General features: G+C 41.3%; 1 protein-coding gene and 1 long non-coding RNA gene across 4 annotated transcripts in view; both read right to left on the bottom strand.

Moving 5' to 3' along the window:
- Positions 1–17255, bottom strand: part of LOC132542810 (uncharacterized) — a 383400-nt gene that overhangs the window by 158835 nt on the left and 207310 nt on the right. The window lies entirely within an intron of this gene.
- Positions 13664–17255, bottom strand: part of ZBTB8A (zinc finger and BTB domain containing 8A) — a 48796-nt gene continuing 45204 nt past the window's right edge. For all 3 annotated transcript variants that reach the window (XM_060205791.1, XM_060205793.1, XM_060205792.1), the window contains one exon: positions 13664–16269. In XM_060205791.1, coding sequence (XP_060061774.1) covers positions 15937–16269 — 333 coding nt within the window. In that variant the 3' untranslated portion in view covers positions 13664–15936. The remainder of the gene's footprint in view (positions 16270–17255) is intronic.

The raw sequence follows: 17255 nt of genomic DNA, 5'->3' as shown, positions 1-17255 counted from the left end.
GGTGCTGTCTTTTCTTTTCTCTCTCTGTCTCTGTCTTTATGCCTGTCTCACTCTATCAGCTTGGAGTAGTGAAACCCTAGAGATCACCTCCCTCCAAAAAAACAGTAAACAAACATTCACATTCAGGGCTGTCGGTCAGTTAGAAAGATGGACAAGGGAGTCGGGGCTGTAGCGCTGCGGGCTAAGCGCAGGTGGCGCAAAGCACAAGGACCGGCATAAGGATCCTGGTTCGAACCCCGGCTCCCCACCTGCAGGGGAGTCGCTTCACAGGCTGTGAAGCAGGTCTGCAGGTGTCTATCTTTCTCTCCCCCTCTCTGTCTTCCCCTCCCTCTCTCCATTTCTCTCTGTCCTATCCAACAACAACAATAACTACAACAATAAAACAACAAGGACAACAAAAGGGAAAAAATAAATTAAATAAATATAAAAAAAATTTTTAAAAAAAGATGGACAAATCTGACAGCTGTTAGCCTCATGGCCTCTGGAGTCTTCTGTGAGTGAGTGCAGCGCACCATGCCACTGTCAACTACCATCAAAGCCGTGCTACATTACTCAACAGTTTCAAGAGGTTTTTCCCAGATAATTTTTCTTTATTTTTACAGCTTTATTGAGATAATTCACATACCATATAAATTACCTATTTAAGTGTGAATAATTCATTGGTTCTTAGTATATTTAGTAGTGCAACCATCATAATAATCAATCTTAGGCAATTTACCCCAGAAAGAAATCCGTTTTCAGGTAGTTACTCTCCTCTCCCTTGGCAACCATTATCTACTTTCTTTTCTGTGGGTCTGCACTTTCTTACCTAGATATTGTCTGATAATAATCTTGTCCTTTTTCAGTATAACTGGGAATTCTCAAAAAAAAAAAATCTTTTGGATTCATCCCAGCTGCTCGGTCTTTGCTTTACTGAGTCCTCTCAATTTTGATCAAGTGCTTCTATTACCTTTCAAAGTTATGGATACATTGCTGCTTAAAGTTCCTTATGTCAATATATGTGGTCACAACTGCCCTCTAAATTGCAAACATCTGAGGGAGCAAAGGAACTGTTCAGCTTCCAGTTATTTTCTTTTCTTTTCTTTCTTTTTTTTTGGCTCCAGGGTGGTGGCTGGGGCTCAGTGCCCGCACTACGATTCCACTGCTCCTAATGGCCTTTTTTTTTTTTTTGTATACGACAGAGAGAAATTGAGAGAGGAGGGGGAGATAGAAAGGGAGAAAGACACCTGCAGCACTGCTTCACTGTGAAGCGTCCCCCATGCAGGTGGGGAGCGGAGTGCTCAAAGGGGATTCTTGCGCTTAGTACTATGTGTGCTTAACTGGGTGCTCCACCGCCCAGCCCCACCTTCAATTATTTTCTCTGCGTCTTTCCTACTTCCGTGACATGTAATAACCACATTCTATATTCTTTATTTCTGTCACCAGCATCCTTGTCCTCTCACTGCCCAGACAGCAGTCCTTCCTCTTGGCTTCCACTTCATTCCCTGCACTGTGCTAGTTTTTCTTCAACTCTCTTTCCCCTTCATTTAATCTCCTAATAGGGTGTTCTTTCCAGTCTTTAAGGTGCAACTCAAAATTATCTTTTTATTTTTAATAGCAGGGGTTGAGGGTAAGGAACAGTTTTCATTTCTTTCCTTTTTCTTCTCTCAGAACTCAGGGTAATGTGTGTGCTTAACCAGGTGTGCCACCACCTGGCCCCTTCTGAGAACTCAGGGTACTGTCTACCATTTTATGCAGTGCTGAACCCACAACCTCATGTGTGCTTTACTGATGAAACATTTACATCCCTTTTTGGTGTTTAAAAAAGAAGTAATAAGTGTGATGCTCTCTGAGGAGCGTCTCTTAAAAATGCAGAACGAGCACAGTGGGCACGCCTTCTTCCAGGATATTCAGAAGCCACCGCAAGATGAGTAGGGTAAAATGCAGGATGCCACGGAAGCCGCCTTAGTCTTGGAGAAAAGCCTGAACCAGGCCTGGCGCAGGCACTGCCATGCGAGCTGCTTGACACGGTACCAGCTCTGCAGGAAGTTCAGCACGGCTGGACTCTCCAGGCCAAACTGAACCATGTTGCCTTTTGCCATGTATAGGGCTTGGGATTAAGCTCTGTGTGGTCTTAATAATGTTTACCTCTGGCCAGGCTCTTAGCCTGACCAATGAAAAAAGTAATGACAAAACCTGCACTGCACTCTGTAAGATTGATCATAATGGAACAAGCAATACCAATAATGCAGAATTTTTTAGGAGACTCCAAGAGGAAGAAATGTTTCCCCCTTTATCTACACCACTTCCTTTAGTATTTCTACTAAAATACAGGGAAATATTGGTGCTTCTCAAAGTGGAGCATAATTAGTAAATGGAAAGTTATGGTACCTGCCTAGATACAATGGGCCTTTTAATCTACCACCCACCACTGTGCTCCCACTTCCTTATGCAGGAATAGTACAGGAGAACCTAGGTCACACAGTGAGCATACACAGAAGATGGATTCCAGCTAGAGAGCTTAACTTTATGGAGAGGCTGGCCAGGTCAGCACCACCTTGGTGCCTTCCCAGTAAGGAACAAAACACAACTCTTTGATCAAACAATGCAACAGATTTTTATGAAAAATGGGCTGTTCAATTTGTTTAAGGCCCCTAGAAACATAACAAGCTTGAACTTTCTATGAACCACGGCTTCTGATGCATAGGAGCAAGAGGATGGCATAAACATACAGGTAGAATATTAATCTTAATCAATAGGACATCTGCCTAGCACACAGGTACGGGAATAACAACACAGAAACTGTGATGTGATCTCTAGGGAGAAAAGTGCCCCTGGAATGTGAATATTCCACAAAGTAGGAGGTGTTCCCTACCTGTGCTGTTCTTACTTGGTGATTTTTTTTTTTTAATGAGATAAGCCTTATGAGACTATAAAAAAATAAAGTTCTCAGTGGTCCGGGAGGTGTTGCAGTGATAAAGCTTTGGACTCTCAAGCATGAGGTCCTGAGTTCAATTCCCGGCAGCACATGTGCCAGAGTGATGTCTGATTCTTTCTCTCTCCTCCTGTCTTTCTCATAAATAAATAAAATCTTTAAAAAAAATAATAAAGTTCTGCTTAAGTATGACAGAGATGTCTGCTTGAGCTTGATTCAGCATCAACTCACTCGTCTCTCCTTCTTCATTCTGCACTGATGCCCCTCATCTTTCAGGTTACCCTAATAACCTGCTGGTGCTGGCCCCTGGCACAGGCCCGTCTGGATTTGCACTCTTTTGAGTTCTGCCCACACAGACCCTCATATCCGTGGTTTCTTAAAGAGCCATTTCTTAGAGGAGGAGAAGAAAATTATCAAGAAGATGGGTGACCATCTCACTAACCTCCATAGATTGGAGGGCTCCCAAGGTGGGGTGGGCAAGTATGACTAAGACACTCCAGAGCCCTGCAACCTTCAAGGGGCCCAAGTGGCATCAGCCCCAGCCTGGTGTCAAAGGCTTCATTGAAGCCTCTCCCTGCTTTCAGTAGAACCACCCTAGAAATGTTTCTCCAAGCCTTGGACCAAATGGGAACAATGAAGCTTTTTTTCAGCAAATAATAATAGTAATAGTCTCTCTAAGAAAGTAACAATAACTAAAAATAGAACAATTATAAGAATATACTGTAGTAGGGATTCGGGTGGTAGCGCATCAGATTAAGCGCACATGGCACAAAACGCAAGGACTGGAATAAGGATCCCAGTTCAAGCCTCTGGCTTCCCACCTGCAGGAGAGTCGCTTCACAAGTGATGAAGCAGGTCTTCAGGTGTCTATCTTTCTCTCCCCTTCTCTGTTTTCCCCTCCTCTCTCCATTTCTCTCTTTCCTATCCAACAATGACATCAATAACAACAACAATAATAACTACAACAATAAAACAAGGGCAACAAAAGGGAATAAATAATAAAATAAATATTTTTAAAAAGAATATACTGTATTAAAAGTAATCTGAATATGATCTCCTTCCAACAGCTTTTTTAAAAAATATATTTTCATTTATTTTTACTTATTTATTTTTGCCTCCAGGGTTATCACTGGGGCTTGGTGCCAGCACTACGAATCCACTGCTTCTGGAGGCTATTTTCCCCATCTTTTTGCCCTTGTTGTGGTTATTATTGTTATTGTTGTTATAGCTGTTGTTGTTGTTGGAAAGGACAGAGAGAAATTGAGAGAGAGGACAGGAAGACAGAGAGGGGGGAGAGAAAGATAGACACCTGCAGACCTGCTTCACTGCTTGTGAAGCGACTCCCCCTCCCAGGTGGAGAGCCGGGGTTCGAACCGGGATCCTTAAGCCAGTTCTTGAGCTTTCCGCCACCTGGCTTAACCCGCTAAGCTATCGCCCACCTCGCGTGAGCTTAATGTGCAGCTTGGCGATACGAGAATCCGGCATTAAGCCCAGCCAGTCTATCTTGGCGTTACTCTCGATCGCACTCTGTCATTTCACGAACATCTCATAAAAACTGCAGCAAAGGTGGGCGCGAGGAATAACATCATTGCAAGACTGGCCAGCTCCTCATGGGGCGCGAGCGCTTCCACACTACGATCATCCTCTCTGGCACTATGCTATTCCACTGCAGAATACTGTGCCCCAGTATGGTTCCGTAGCCCCCATGTCCACTTGGTCGATTCCAAATTATATTCCTCCATGAGGATAATTTCTGGAAGCATCCGTTCCACCCCGGTTCCATGGCTGCCAGTTCTTAGCAACATCGCCCCGCCAGATATTCGTCGGGATGCGGCATCATCTAAGTTCATTTCCCACGTCTACGCTCGACCGGACCTGCCAATCTACGCGGATATCTTCGCCCACCCTGTCCAACGCTTGACGTCTCGTCACCCAATCTGGTCCCCTACGCCTACACTGAACTTCTCTGTTCCAGACTCTTGGAAACAGAGTTGGCAGTCAGCTGAGGTAAAGAACAAACACCTCATCACAGACCCCTGCAAGTGTCAACCCGGCTTTGACCTAGCACGTTATGATTGGGCCCTCCTCAATCGCTATCGAACAGGCCATGGCCGGTGCGCCGCTATGTTCCATCGCTGGGGAGCCAGAGACGACCCGAACTGCCCCTGCGGCTCCAGACAGACTATGACCCACATAGTCAACGACTGCCACCTCTCCAGATTCAAAGGAGGTCTCGAAACTTTACATCAGGCTCAACCTGACGCTGTTGACTGGCTACAGAAGAAGGGCAAACGCTAGAAGAAGAAGAATCGCCCACCCCACCAGCAGTTTTTGCACATAAATATCTTTGGAGGCTGACTGACCAAATGCAACTACAACGGGGAAAGCAAAACCCAGAGATAATGATAAGGGGAAGTTAGTTCTGTTGTTCCCCAGAGCCGGGGTAAGGTAGCTAGTTCTCCCTGGAAGCAGTGGAATGGTTTTAGGCACCACTAGGCCCCCCATTGGATGGTCTCAGATTCCCTTTGGGTTTTAAGGTGTGAGTAGCTTTTGGGTCAGTCATTCATCTTGAAGCCTCAGCCTCCTGTCTTGCATGGAGACAGTAAAAGAGCTTCTCTCAGATGACAGGGACTCAGGAAATGTAAGCTCTGTTTTGGAGTCCACTACAGTGACAACTTTATTTATGACAACTCATTTATTTAAAGATAGAGACAGAGACGGCAGGGGTTGGATAGTGGCACACCTGGTTGAATGAACGTTACCAACTGGGGTTCCAGCCCCTGATCCCTATTTTGGGTGGATGGGAAGAGCTTCACAAATGGTGGAGCAGTGTTGCAAGTATCTTTGTATCTCTCTCTCTCTCTCTCTTTTTAAATTTATCATATTTATTTATTTATTGGATAGAGACAGCCAGAGGAATATAGAGATAGAGAGGGAGTGAGACAGAGAGACACCTTCACCCTTGCTTCACCACTTGTGAAGTTTTCCCCCTGCAGGTGGGGACTGGGGGCTTGAACCTGGGTCCTTGCACATTGTAATATGGGTACTCAACCATAATTCTTATGCTCCATCTACCAAATATGTGGATTTGCTTAGACATCTGTATGTTTAAAATCTTCCCAGTTTATTCTAATGGACAGTCACAGTGGCGAACCATTGGGGGGTTTTAGACAGCATAATGGTTATGCAAAGAGATTCTCATGCCTGAGGCTCCAAAGTCCCAACCACCACAGCCAGAGCTGAGCAGTGCGCTGGTTTAAAAAGTGGGGGGGGGGGGTTCGGGCGGTAGCACAGAGGGTTAAACACACATGGCGCAAAGCACGAGCCCCCCAGCTCCCTACCTTCAAGGGAGTTGCTTCACAGGTGGTGAAGCAGGTCTGCAGGTGTCTGTCTTTCTCTCCCCGTCTTCCCCTCTTCTCTCCATTTATCTCTGTCCTATTCAACAACAATGACATCAATAACAATAATAGTAATCACAACAACAATAAAACAACAATGGCAACAAAAGGGAAAAAAATAGCCTCTAGGAGCAGTGGATTTGTGGTGCAGGTGGACAACAATAACCCTGGAGGCAAAAAAAAAAGAGTGGGAGATGGCGTAGTGGATAAAGCACTGGATTCTCAACCATCAGGTCCTGAATTCGATCCCTGTCAGCACATGTACCAGAGTGATGGCTGGTTCTTTCTCTCCTCCTATCTTTCTAATGAATAAATAAATGAATGAGAAGAGAGAGAGAGAGGAAGAGAAGGAACCATTGGTCTAGGCAGATACGTTGTTCCATTCTTTTAAAATTATTTTTATTTCTTTGATAGAGACAGAGAAGTTGAGAGGAGAGGAGGAGATAGAGAGGGAGAGAGACACCTGTAGTCCTGTTTCACCACTCCTGAAGCATTCTCCTTCCAGGTGGGGACCATGGGCTTGAACCCAGAACCTTGCACACTGTAATGTGTGTGCTTAATCAAGTGCACCACCTCCTGGCCCCAGTTGTTCCATTTTTTCCCCTAACGGACTGAATAAAAAGAAATTACTCTTAAATAAGTAATTAGGTAATTGTAATATAGCAAATAATGAAAGGAGTTTCCTATGATGAATAATTACAAGATAGATTTGTGTATCCAGAATTTTGAAAGAACAAAGCAAAATAAATTATTAGCTGTACTTTAAAAGTTGTATTCAGTGTAGGTGGGGAGATAGCATACTGAAACATGTTCATGCCTGAGGTCTCAGGTTCAATCCCTGACACCACCAGAAGTCAGAGCTAAGCAGTGCTTTGGTTAAAGAAAGAAAACAAACAAAAAAACCCCACCAAAGCTTTTAGTGTAATAGTGTCTGTAAATGATCTAATTCTAATAAAATCCAAAGGGAAATAAATATTTTGTATATAGTGGTTTCCTATCTATAAGCGATAAAGAATTCAAGGATCACTATTTAAATAAATACAAAAAGGGATGCGAAAAGTGTTTATCATGCTATTTAAAAGTAAATTCACCACCACACCTATGGACATCTAATCTTTGACAAAGGGGCCCAGACTATTCAATGGGGAAAGCAGAGTCTCTTCAACAAATGGTGTTGGAAACAATGGGTTGAAACATGCAGAAGAATGAAACTGAATCACTGTATTTCACCAAATACAAAAGTAAATTCCAAGTGGATCAAGGACTTGCATGTTAGACCAGAAACTATCAGATACTTAGAAGAAAATATTGGCAGAACTCTTTTCCGCATAAATTTCAAAGACATCTTCAATGAAACGAATCCAATTACAAAGAAGACTAAGGCAAGTATAAACCTATGGGGCTACATCAAATTAAAAAGCTTCTTCACAGCAAAAGAAACCACTACCCAAACTAAGAGACCCCTCACAGAATGGGAGAAGATCTTTACATGCCATACATCAGACAAGAATTTAATAACCAACATATATAAAGAGCTTGCCAAACTCAACAAGACAAAAAATAACCCCATCCAAAAGTGGGGGGAGGACATGGACAGAATATTCACCACAGAAGAGATCCAAAAGGCTGAGAAACACATGAAAAAATGCTCCAAGTCTTTGATTGTCAGAGAAATGCAAATAAAGACAACAATGAGATACCACTTCACTCCTGTGAGAATGTCATACATCAGAAAAGGTAACAGCAGCAAATGCTGGAGAGGCTGTGGGGTCAAAAGAACCCTCCTACACTGCTGGTGGGAATGTCAATTGGTCCAACCTCTGTGGAGAACAGTCTGGAGAACTCTCATAAGGCTAGAAATGGACCTACCCTATGATCCTGCAATTCCTCTCCTGGGGATATATCCTAAGGAACCCAACACATCCATCCAAAAAGATCTTTGTACACATACGTTCTTAGCAGCACAATTTGTAATAGGCAAAACCTGGAAGCAACCCAGGTGTCCAACAACAGATGAGTGGCTGAGCAAGTTGTGGTCTATATACACAATGGAATACTACTCAGCTGTTAAAAAAAAAAAGGTGACTTCACCGTTTTCAGCCGATCTTGGATGGACCTTGAAAAATTCATGTTAAGTGAAATAAGTCAGAAACAGAAGGATGAATATGGGATGATCTCACTCTCAGGCAGAAGTTGAAAAACAAGATCAGAAACGAAAACACAAGTAGAACCTGAAATGGAATTGGCGTATCGCACCAAAGTAAAAGACTCTGGGGTGGGTGGGGAGAATACAGGTCCAAGAAGGATGATAGAGGACCTGGTGGGGGATGTATTGTTTATATGGGAAACCGGGGAATGTTATGCATGTACAAACTATTGTATTTACTGTTGAATGTAAAACCTTAATTCCCCAATGAAGGAAAAAAAATAAAAGTAAATTCACTTCAAAAATATTTTGCCTTGTGGTCCGGGAGATGGTGCAGTGGCTAAGGCACTAGACTCTCAAGCAAGAGGTCCTGAGTTCGATCCCCGGCAGCACATGTACCAGAGTGATGGCTGGTTCTTTCTCTCCTCCTATCTTTCTCATGAATAAATAAATAAATTCTTAAAAAAATATATTTTGCCTTTGTTAAGTGTCCCTGGCTTTTTTTGTTTGTAGTTTATTGGTTTGTAATATATTTGACTTTTTGTTGGCACCATTACAAGTTTTATAGGGAGAAGACTGATACTATAAAATGAAGTTTGGGGGGAGTCGGGCAGTAGCACAGCGGGTTAAGCGCAGGTGGCACAAAGTACAAGGACCAAAGTAAGGATCCCGGTTCCAGCCCCTGGCTCCCTACCTGCAGGGGAGTCACTTCACAGGCGGTGAAGCAGGTCTGCAGGTGTCTATCTTTCTCTCCCCCTCTCTGTCTTCTCCTCCTCCCTTCATTTCTCTGTCCTATCCAACAACGACATCAATAACAACAGCAATAAAACAATAAGGGCAACAAAATGGAATAAATAATAAATAAATATTTTTAAAAAGCTTTTAAAAAAGAAAATAAAGTTATATTTTGCCATTATTTCACTAGGCTGTCTTAGGTTGGTTGCTTCACTGTTCTGTGACACAATTTCTTTAACTTTCATGTCCAACAACTGTCTGATTTCATAGGGTAACATAAAAGTCATAAATATTTTGCAAATATAAATGACATATAAATAGAAAATACTGATCCACTCTAATATAAAATGACATTAAGCTTTCCATTTATAATAAAGTTTTATCCTTTAGCATCTATTATTACTACTCTTCCCAGTTAAACACAACTTACACTATACTGTTTTTAATGTTTTCTTTTTCCATAGAACTGATTTTAGGACTCAAAATACATATGTACATAAGCCAATATGAACATAAAGTTCAATATTCTTTATGTGACTTGGCAAAATAACTTTACAGATTCAAATAATTGAAACACCTGGCCACATAAAAACAGTAGCTATGTTTGTTTTGATTTCACTACTCAGAAGTACAATACTGAAAAACTGTTTCTGGAAAAATGAAATCTCAAGATATGATAACTAGAGAAAGAACATTATATTCTAAGGAAATTATTTGCTATTGTAAGAGACCCTCTGGTTCCCTTCTAATAGTGCAATGAGTAATAGGTATAATTATGAAGCAATACTCTAGTTTAATTCAAAGACAATTTAAAAACATATCCAGTGCCAAGGTTTTCAGTGTTATTCTCCAGAGCTCTGTAAGGGGGTGAGAAGAGGCTGAGAAGAAGCTCATAAGGGGGCTATAGCTAGAGCAGCTCTAATTTTTGGGTCTCCCTTAAATGTTGAGTTTCTTTATGAAATAATTCACTTGAAACACAAACAAAATAAGATTTCATGGGTTAAAAAATATCTTCTAAACTGTTGGTCTAGTCTGTTTTATTTCTTTTTAAAAATATTTTATTTATTGATTTATGAGAAATGATAGGAGAGAGAGAGCCAGACACTACTCTGGTACATGTAATTCTAGGGATTCAATTTAGAACCTCATGTTTGAGAGTCCAGTGCCTTATCCACTGCACCACCTCCCAGACCACTCTCTTTTATTTCTTTTTTTTTTAAATATTTTATTTATTAGTGAGAAAGATAGGAGGAGAGAGACAAAGAACCAGATATCACTGCTACATGTGCTGCTGGGGATTGAACTCAAGACCTTATGCTTGAGAGTCCAATGCTTTATCCACTATGCCACCTCCTGGCATATTTTATTTATGTATTTATCTTTATTATTTTTTTTGTCCCCAGGGTTATCACTGGGGATCACTGCCTGCACAGCTCCACCATTCCAGGTGGTTTTTTTCTTTCTTTTTCAATAGAGAGACAGAAATAGAGAAGGAAAGAGATAAGAGAGACACCTGTAGCACTGCTTCACCACTTGTGAAGCTTCCCCCCTGCAGCTGGGGACCCAGGGCTTGAACTTGGGTCTTTATTGAGCATGGTGATGGGTGCACTCTACCAGGTGCACCACCACCCAGTCCCTAGTCTCTTTTACTTCCTCCAGAAACAAAGGTCAACTGCAGCAGGCTTTATGTTTGCAAAACTTCATCCACCAACCAACTCTATTAGTATCATAGAGTTTGGTGTTCAGGAACTGACAGTGATCCTGCAAGAGCAAATTTTGGTCTAAACCATTATTTACCTAATACTAAACAAAATCCCAGGGCAGGATCTTAGTGGTAGAGTTCATGCTTGGCAACTCTGAAGCCTAGGATTGATCCCTGTTACATGTGTACACACACACACACACATACACACACACACACACACTCATATACACACTTAACTTATTCAAAAATTTCCTTGTAAAATCTTTTGCAGAGGTCAGGTGGTGACACACCTGGTTGAGTGCACCTATTACAATGTGCAAGGATCCGGGTTTGAGACCCTGGTCTCTACCTGTAGGGGAAAAGCTTTGTGAGTGGTGAAGCAGTGTTGCAGGTGTCTGTCTCTTTTCCTATCTCCCCCTTCCTTCACAATTTCTGGTTGTCTCCATCCAATAAATAGATAAAGATAATTAGAAAATTATAAGTGGGCTGGGCGGTAGAGCAGTGGGTTAAGTGCAGATGGCGCAAAGCACAGGACTCGTGTAGGGATCCTGTTTGGAGCCCCTGGCTTCCCACCTGCAGGGGGGTCACTTCACAAGCAGGTCTGCAGGTGTCTTTCTCTCCTCCTGTCTTACCCTCTTCCCTCAATTTCTCTCTGTCCTATCCAACAACAATAGCTATAATAACAATAACAACTATAACAAGGGCAACAAAATAGGAAAAAAGCCCTCCAGGAACAGTGGATTTGTAGTGCAGGCACTGAGCCCCAGCAATAACCCTGGAGGCAAAAAAAAATTTTTTTTAATCCTAAGAAAATAAAATCCTTTGCACAAAGCTTGTTTTATCATCCCCCGGACTGGCAAAATAGCTCACCTCAGGTTCAAGCCTGGCCCTCCACCACATTGAAGGAAATACTAGTGCTATGGTTTCTTTCTTTCACATACTTTCCCTGCCTTTCTGTCTCTAAATGTGTACACACACACACACACACACACACACACACACACACTTCCCCCATGTGACATTCCTAACATTTAAATGCCACTCAGTTTCTCAGAAGCTGTTACTGGTGTTAACTCTAAAATAAAGAATTAGGAGGTGGCGCAGTGGTTAAGGTGCTGGACTTCAAGCGTGAGGTTTTGAGCTCGATCCCTGGCAGCACATGTGCCAGAATATCTGATTCTTTCTCTCTCATCCTATCCCTCTTATTCATTTAATAAATAAATTAAATGTAAAAAAAAAAAAAAGGAATTAGGGCCTGGAGAGAGAACATAAGAATATAGTGGCTATGCAAAGACTTGCACGCCTGAGGCACCAATGGTCAGTCTCTACTGTCACTATAAGCCAGAGCTGAGCAGTGCTTTGGTAAAATAAAATAAGAACAAATTGAAAGAAAGAATTGATCTCTAAACTCTTAGATTTATGTGTGATAAGCAGAATTGTTATTTACAACTTAAGAGACAGATCGCAAATAATCTTTTATGGTACTAAAATGACAGAAAAGTTGAGCTGCCTGGTTTGGTAAATATGATGGATGTTTTGTGGAAATGGCTCGATGCTTGTTTCAAAGATGATGAGAAGGCAGAGTTTCTAAGAAGGCTATCACTCCACAAGCGCTGGTGGCACTGGGCTCAGTGCTTATATCGCTTTGCTTACATTCGTGCTGATGTACGTAGAGCTCCTGTGCAGCGGCAGTAACACAAAAGGGCATTTGGACTGTGGACTAAAGTGCACTCGAGGACATACACATGCAAGCACTACTTCATCGCTATGAGTAAAGCTCAAATCAACTGCTTTTACTACTGGTCCCAAGACCTAAAAAGAAGAAAAAATTGAAAGTAACAACACTCTGGTGAAATTACAGCATCACACATTTTTCCCTTCCTCCTTTGGATACAGCTTGAAGACTCCTGATTCAGGAAAGGTCATGTTGGGAGAAGCCAGTCCCCACACCCAGTCTTTCCAGAAAATTCGTCACCTTGAAAAAGTCTCAGAACTGAGTACAATAAAATTAAGTGGTTTTATCTATTTGTGTAAAAAAAAAAAAAAAAGTTAGAAATTAAAAATGTTTTTCTTGCTTCTCAGACTTTTGGTTAAGATCAAGTGTAGAAATTAACCATGTAGGAGCTGGGTGGTGGCACATCTGATAGAATGCACACTAATTACCATGTGCAAAGACACAGGTTCAAACCCCTGGCCCCCACCTAAAGAGGTGAGGCTTCATGATCAGTGCTGCTGCAGGTGTCTTTTTTCCTCCCTCTCTCTCCCCACCCCTCCATCTCTATTCCTTTCTCTCTGTAAGAAAAAGAAATCTGGGCAGCCTGGTGGTGGTGCACCTGTTTGAGGGCACAAATTATAGCGCACAAGGACCCAAGTTCAGGCCACTGGTCCCTACCTGCAGGGGGAAAACTTCATGAGCAGAGAAGCAGTGTTGCAGGTGTTCCCTTCTCTCTCCCTCTCAATTTCTCTTTGTCTGAAATGAATAATTAAAAAATATTAAAAGAAACAGAATTTTTTTTTCTTTTTTACCAGAACACTGCTCAGCTCTGGCCTATGGTGATGCAGGGGATTGAACCTAGGACTTTGGAGCTTCAGGCATGAGAGGCTGTTTGTATAACCATTATGCTATCTACCCCTGCCCAAAGAAATAGAATTTTTTTAAAAGAAGAAACTAACCATTTGAGCCCACAAATTTGTATCAAGGATAGCCATTAGTTAAATAATAAGAGAAAATAAAAAGCATTATATCAGATAGATCATTTTATTAAAAATAAAGAATACAAGGAACCTCTATTAAGGGTAAATTATATCAAAATTGCTTGAAATAACTTGCTGAGACCTTTATGATGCTCAGTTCCTTACTTCTAGTATTTAGATTTTTATCTGTAAAATTAAAATAATGCTTTTCCAATTTAACTAATTTTGGAATGTTTAATAATTCATATAGGAGACCAGTTTACGCTTTGTATCCCGTGAGAGAAAATTCATTTTTGATAAACAAGATAAACAGAAATGCTTAAAGATACAATGACTTATATGAAATTTACATATAACCAATGATATACTAAGATGCCAATAGGCACTGTGGGGACATAGCGCTATTTGCATAACCACAGTTCACGAGGTTGAGCACTGTTGAAAATTAAATCCCTCTTTCAACTTTCCACTTCTGATAAGTTTATTTATTGGGGGAGGTGTGACTTCCATTCTACGCCACTTTAGGAGACAGACAGCTGAAAGAGAACTGTTTAAAATCCAAACATGACCAGTCATCAATTCCACCACTTAAAACTTTATTTTAATCAGGGTTCTATTTTATCTGAACAAATAGTTTAAAATTTTATTTTTTAAAGTAAAATTTTAAATTAGAGATGCCAACCTTGTTAAGTGAGAAAATGTCTGAAAGTATTATATAAATGACATACTGGGGGAGGGGTGGTGGGTGGTGGCACACCGGGTTAACCTGCTCCCCCAACCCCAGCAGGGGGAACACTTCACAAGTGGTGAAGCAGGTCTGCTGGTGCCTATCTTTCTGTCTCCCTCTTTACCTCCCTTCCCCTCTCAATTCTTCTCTGTCCTATTCAATAAAAACAGGATAAAAAAAAAAAAAAAGGAAGAAGGAAAAAATGGCCACAGGTAGTGGTGGATTCATAGTGCAGCAGCAAGGCCCAGTGATAATTAGCAATTAAAGAAAAAAAAAAAGATATACTGATACACAAAAGTTAAGAGATTATTCTTGGGAATTGCTAAGAGCATTCTGGGAGGTGGCATAGTGGATAAAGAAAGCACTGGATTCTCAAATATGAGGTTCCAAATTTAAGCCCTAACACCGCATATACCAAATAATCTCCTTTTTTGTTTTTTTTTTTTGTTTGTTTGTTTCCAGAGTTATCGCTGGGGCTTGGTGCTTACATTACGAATCCACTGCTCCTGGAGGTCATTTAAAAAATTTTTTTCATAAGAAATTGTGAGGGGAGGTGATGATAGGGAGGGGAAGTGAGGGGCAGGGGTAGATAGCATAATGGTTATACAAAGTCACTCTCATGCCTGAGGCTCCAGTGTCCCAGGTTCAATCCCCTGTACCACCATCAGCCAGAGCTAAGCAGTGCTCTGGTAAAAAGAAAAAAGAGAGACAGAAGACACCTGCAGACCTGCTTCACCACTTGTGAAGCAACGCAGGGGCCTTGAACTCTGGATCCTTGAGGGAGTCCTTACACTTTGTCCTATGTGCACTTAACCCAGTGCACCACCACCAGGCCCCCATGTTCCTCTTTCTAATAATAAATTAACATCTTTTAAATAATTCTTTAAGAACCTCAAGTTTTCTTAAGGGAGAAAAGATTATATCAACAGATTATCTTCAAAGACTATTCTGACTTTCAGGCAGTATTAATTTCTGTGCATTAAGAAAATTATGCCTGTAAATAATTTCTTGTCAGCTTCAAGGTTTTTGTTTTTAATACTGATAACATAAAAGTAATTTTTAATTTGACAAAACATAAAAATGGAGGACTTCAGATGTTTTAGATTGGTTTTCTGCCAGTTGCGGGATTTTGGGACAGTGGTATGTTGCTTTAGACCTGAAGTTAACAGACCTGTTGGTTTACTCAGGTGGATTTGCTAGACTCTGAAATGAGCTTTTTCTTGGTTCCCCGTGAAATTTTGATATTGGTGGTTCATGCATTTTTGAAAGATCTTGAAATTATATAAAGTTCAGTCGTAACTTTATTTAAAATATATATCCTTTGAAAAATGTTTGCTATGTAGACTTTCCAATATTAAAAAGAAAAAGTATCTCTGTGATAAAACCAAGAGGATTAGTTACTTATCTGTCGTATCAAATCCAGGGAGGTCTTTCTTTACAGTGCAGCACATTTTAGGGCAGCAAAATTCAGAATGAATATAATGGCCAGTTCAGAAAGCATGCAAGGTCACCATTTTTAAGCCAGCCTGACTGATAAGCTTGCTAACCAGACTCTGGCCATGGAATGAGAGACACAGGAAGAAAGTTGCAGATGCCAATTATTGGTTCATATCACAGCTACCTAATGTTGGGCTTTACTTCTTTTTCCTCTTCTTCTTCACTATCATCAACCTGTTGTATGACCAGATCAGCAGACCCATCCTCTACAATTTCCACATATGATCTGTTCTCATCTTCACTCAAGTGCCATCTGGAATCCTTCTCTCCATCAGACGGGGACATAAGATGCTGTTCAGCTTCTAAATCAATGGGGAGGCTGTCTGCGCCAACTTCAGCAAGGCACTCATTACAGAGTCTGTAGCGCCTGGTTCCTTCCTGTACCACTTGTCCTGTCAGATCTGTCACATGACGTTTACATTTCCTGCAGATTAATTTGCATGCCTGGTGAATCTGTGTAGAGATTTAAGCACTTATTCATAAAAGGAAGTTTTCAAAAGCAGAACAGTTTTACTATCCTAGGAAACAGTTCAAAAACTTAGATGTTTAAAGCTAAGCAGTAAGTTAACATTTAATTGTTAGATTTTTTGGTGGTAAACTGATATCACAGATATGTTTAAAAATCTCTTTTGAAATAATGGCTATAATGTTTATTTTTAATTTATTTATTCCCTTTTGTTGCTCTTGTTGTTGTTGTTTTATTGTTGTAGTTATTACTGTTACTGATGTCATCACTGTTGGATAGGACAGAGAGAAATAGAGAGAAGACAGGAAGACAGAGAGGAGGAGAGAAGGACAGACACCTGCAGACCTGCTTCACCACCTGTGAAGCGACTCCCCTGCAGGTGGGGAGCCAGGGGGGCTATAATGTTTTATGGCTAATACTTGATTTCACATATTTCTCTCTCTCTCTCTCTCTCTCTCTCTTTGCCTCCAGGGTTATTGCTGGTGCTCAGTGCCTGCACCATGAATCCACTGCTCCTGGAGGCCTTTTTTCCCCCTTTCGTTGCCCTTGTTGTTGTAGCCTTGTTGTGGTCATTATTGTTGTTGTTGATGTCATTCGTTGTCGGATAGGACAGAGAGAAATGGAGAGAGGAGGGGAAGACAGAGAGGGAGAGAGAAAGACAGACACCTGCAGACCTACTTCACCGCCTGTGAAGTGACTCCCCTGCAGGTGGGGAGACGGGGCTCGAACCAGGATCCTTACATCAGTCCTTGTGCTTTGCACCATGTGCACTCAACCGGCTGCGCTACCGCCCAACCCCCAATTTCACATATCTCTTAATCCAATACTATTTTGATATCTGAGGGAACAAGGGACACCTTTCTAGACTAATAATAATTGTAGACACACTATATATTATCCCAGGGTATTTACATATTTTCATTTGGTGTGTGTGGGGACCTCTTTTACTAAGCATTAACTTCTATTTTATTAG

The sequence above is a fragment of the Erinaceus europaeus genome, chromosome 13, assembly GCF_950295315.1.
Source record: "Erinaceus europaeus chromosome 13, mEriEur2.1, whole genome shotgun sequence".
Classification (NCBI taxonomy): domain Eukaryota; kingdom Metazoa; phylum Chordata; class Mammalia; order Eulipotyphla; family Erinaceidae; genus Erinaceus; species Erinaceus europaeus.
Note: the sequence above shows the minus strand (reverse complement) of the source record. Positions and strands in the feature narration are given on the sequence as shown.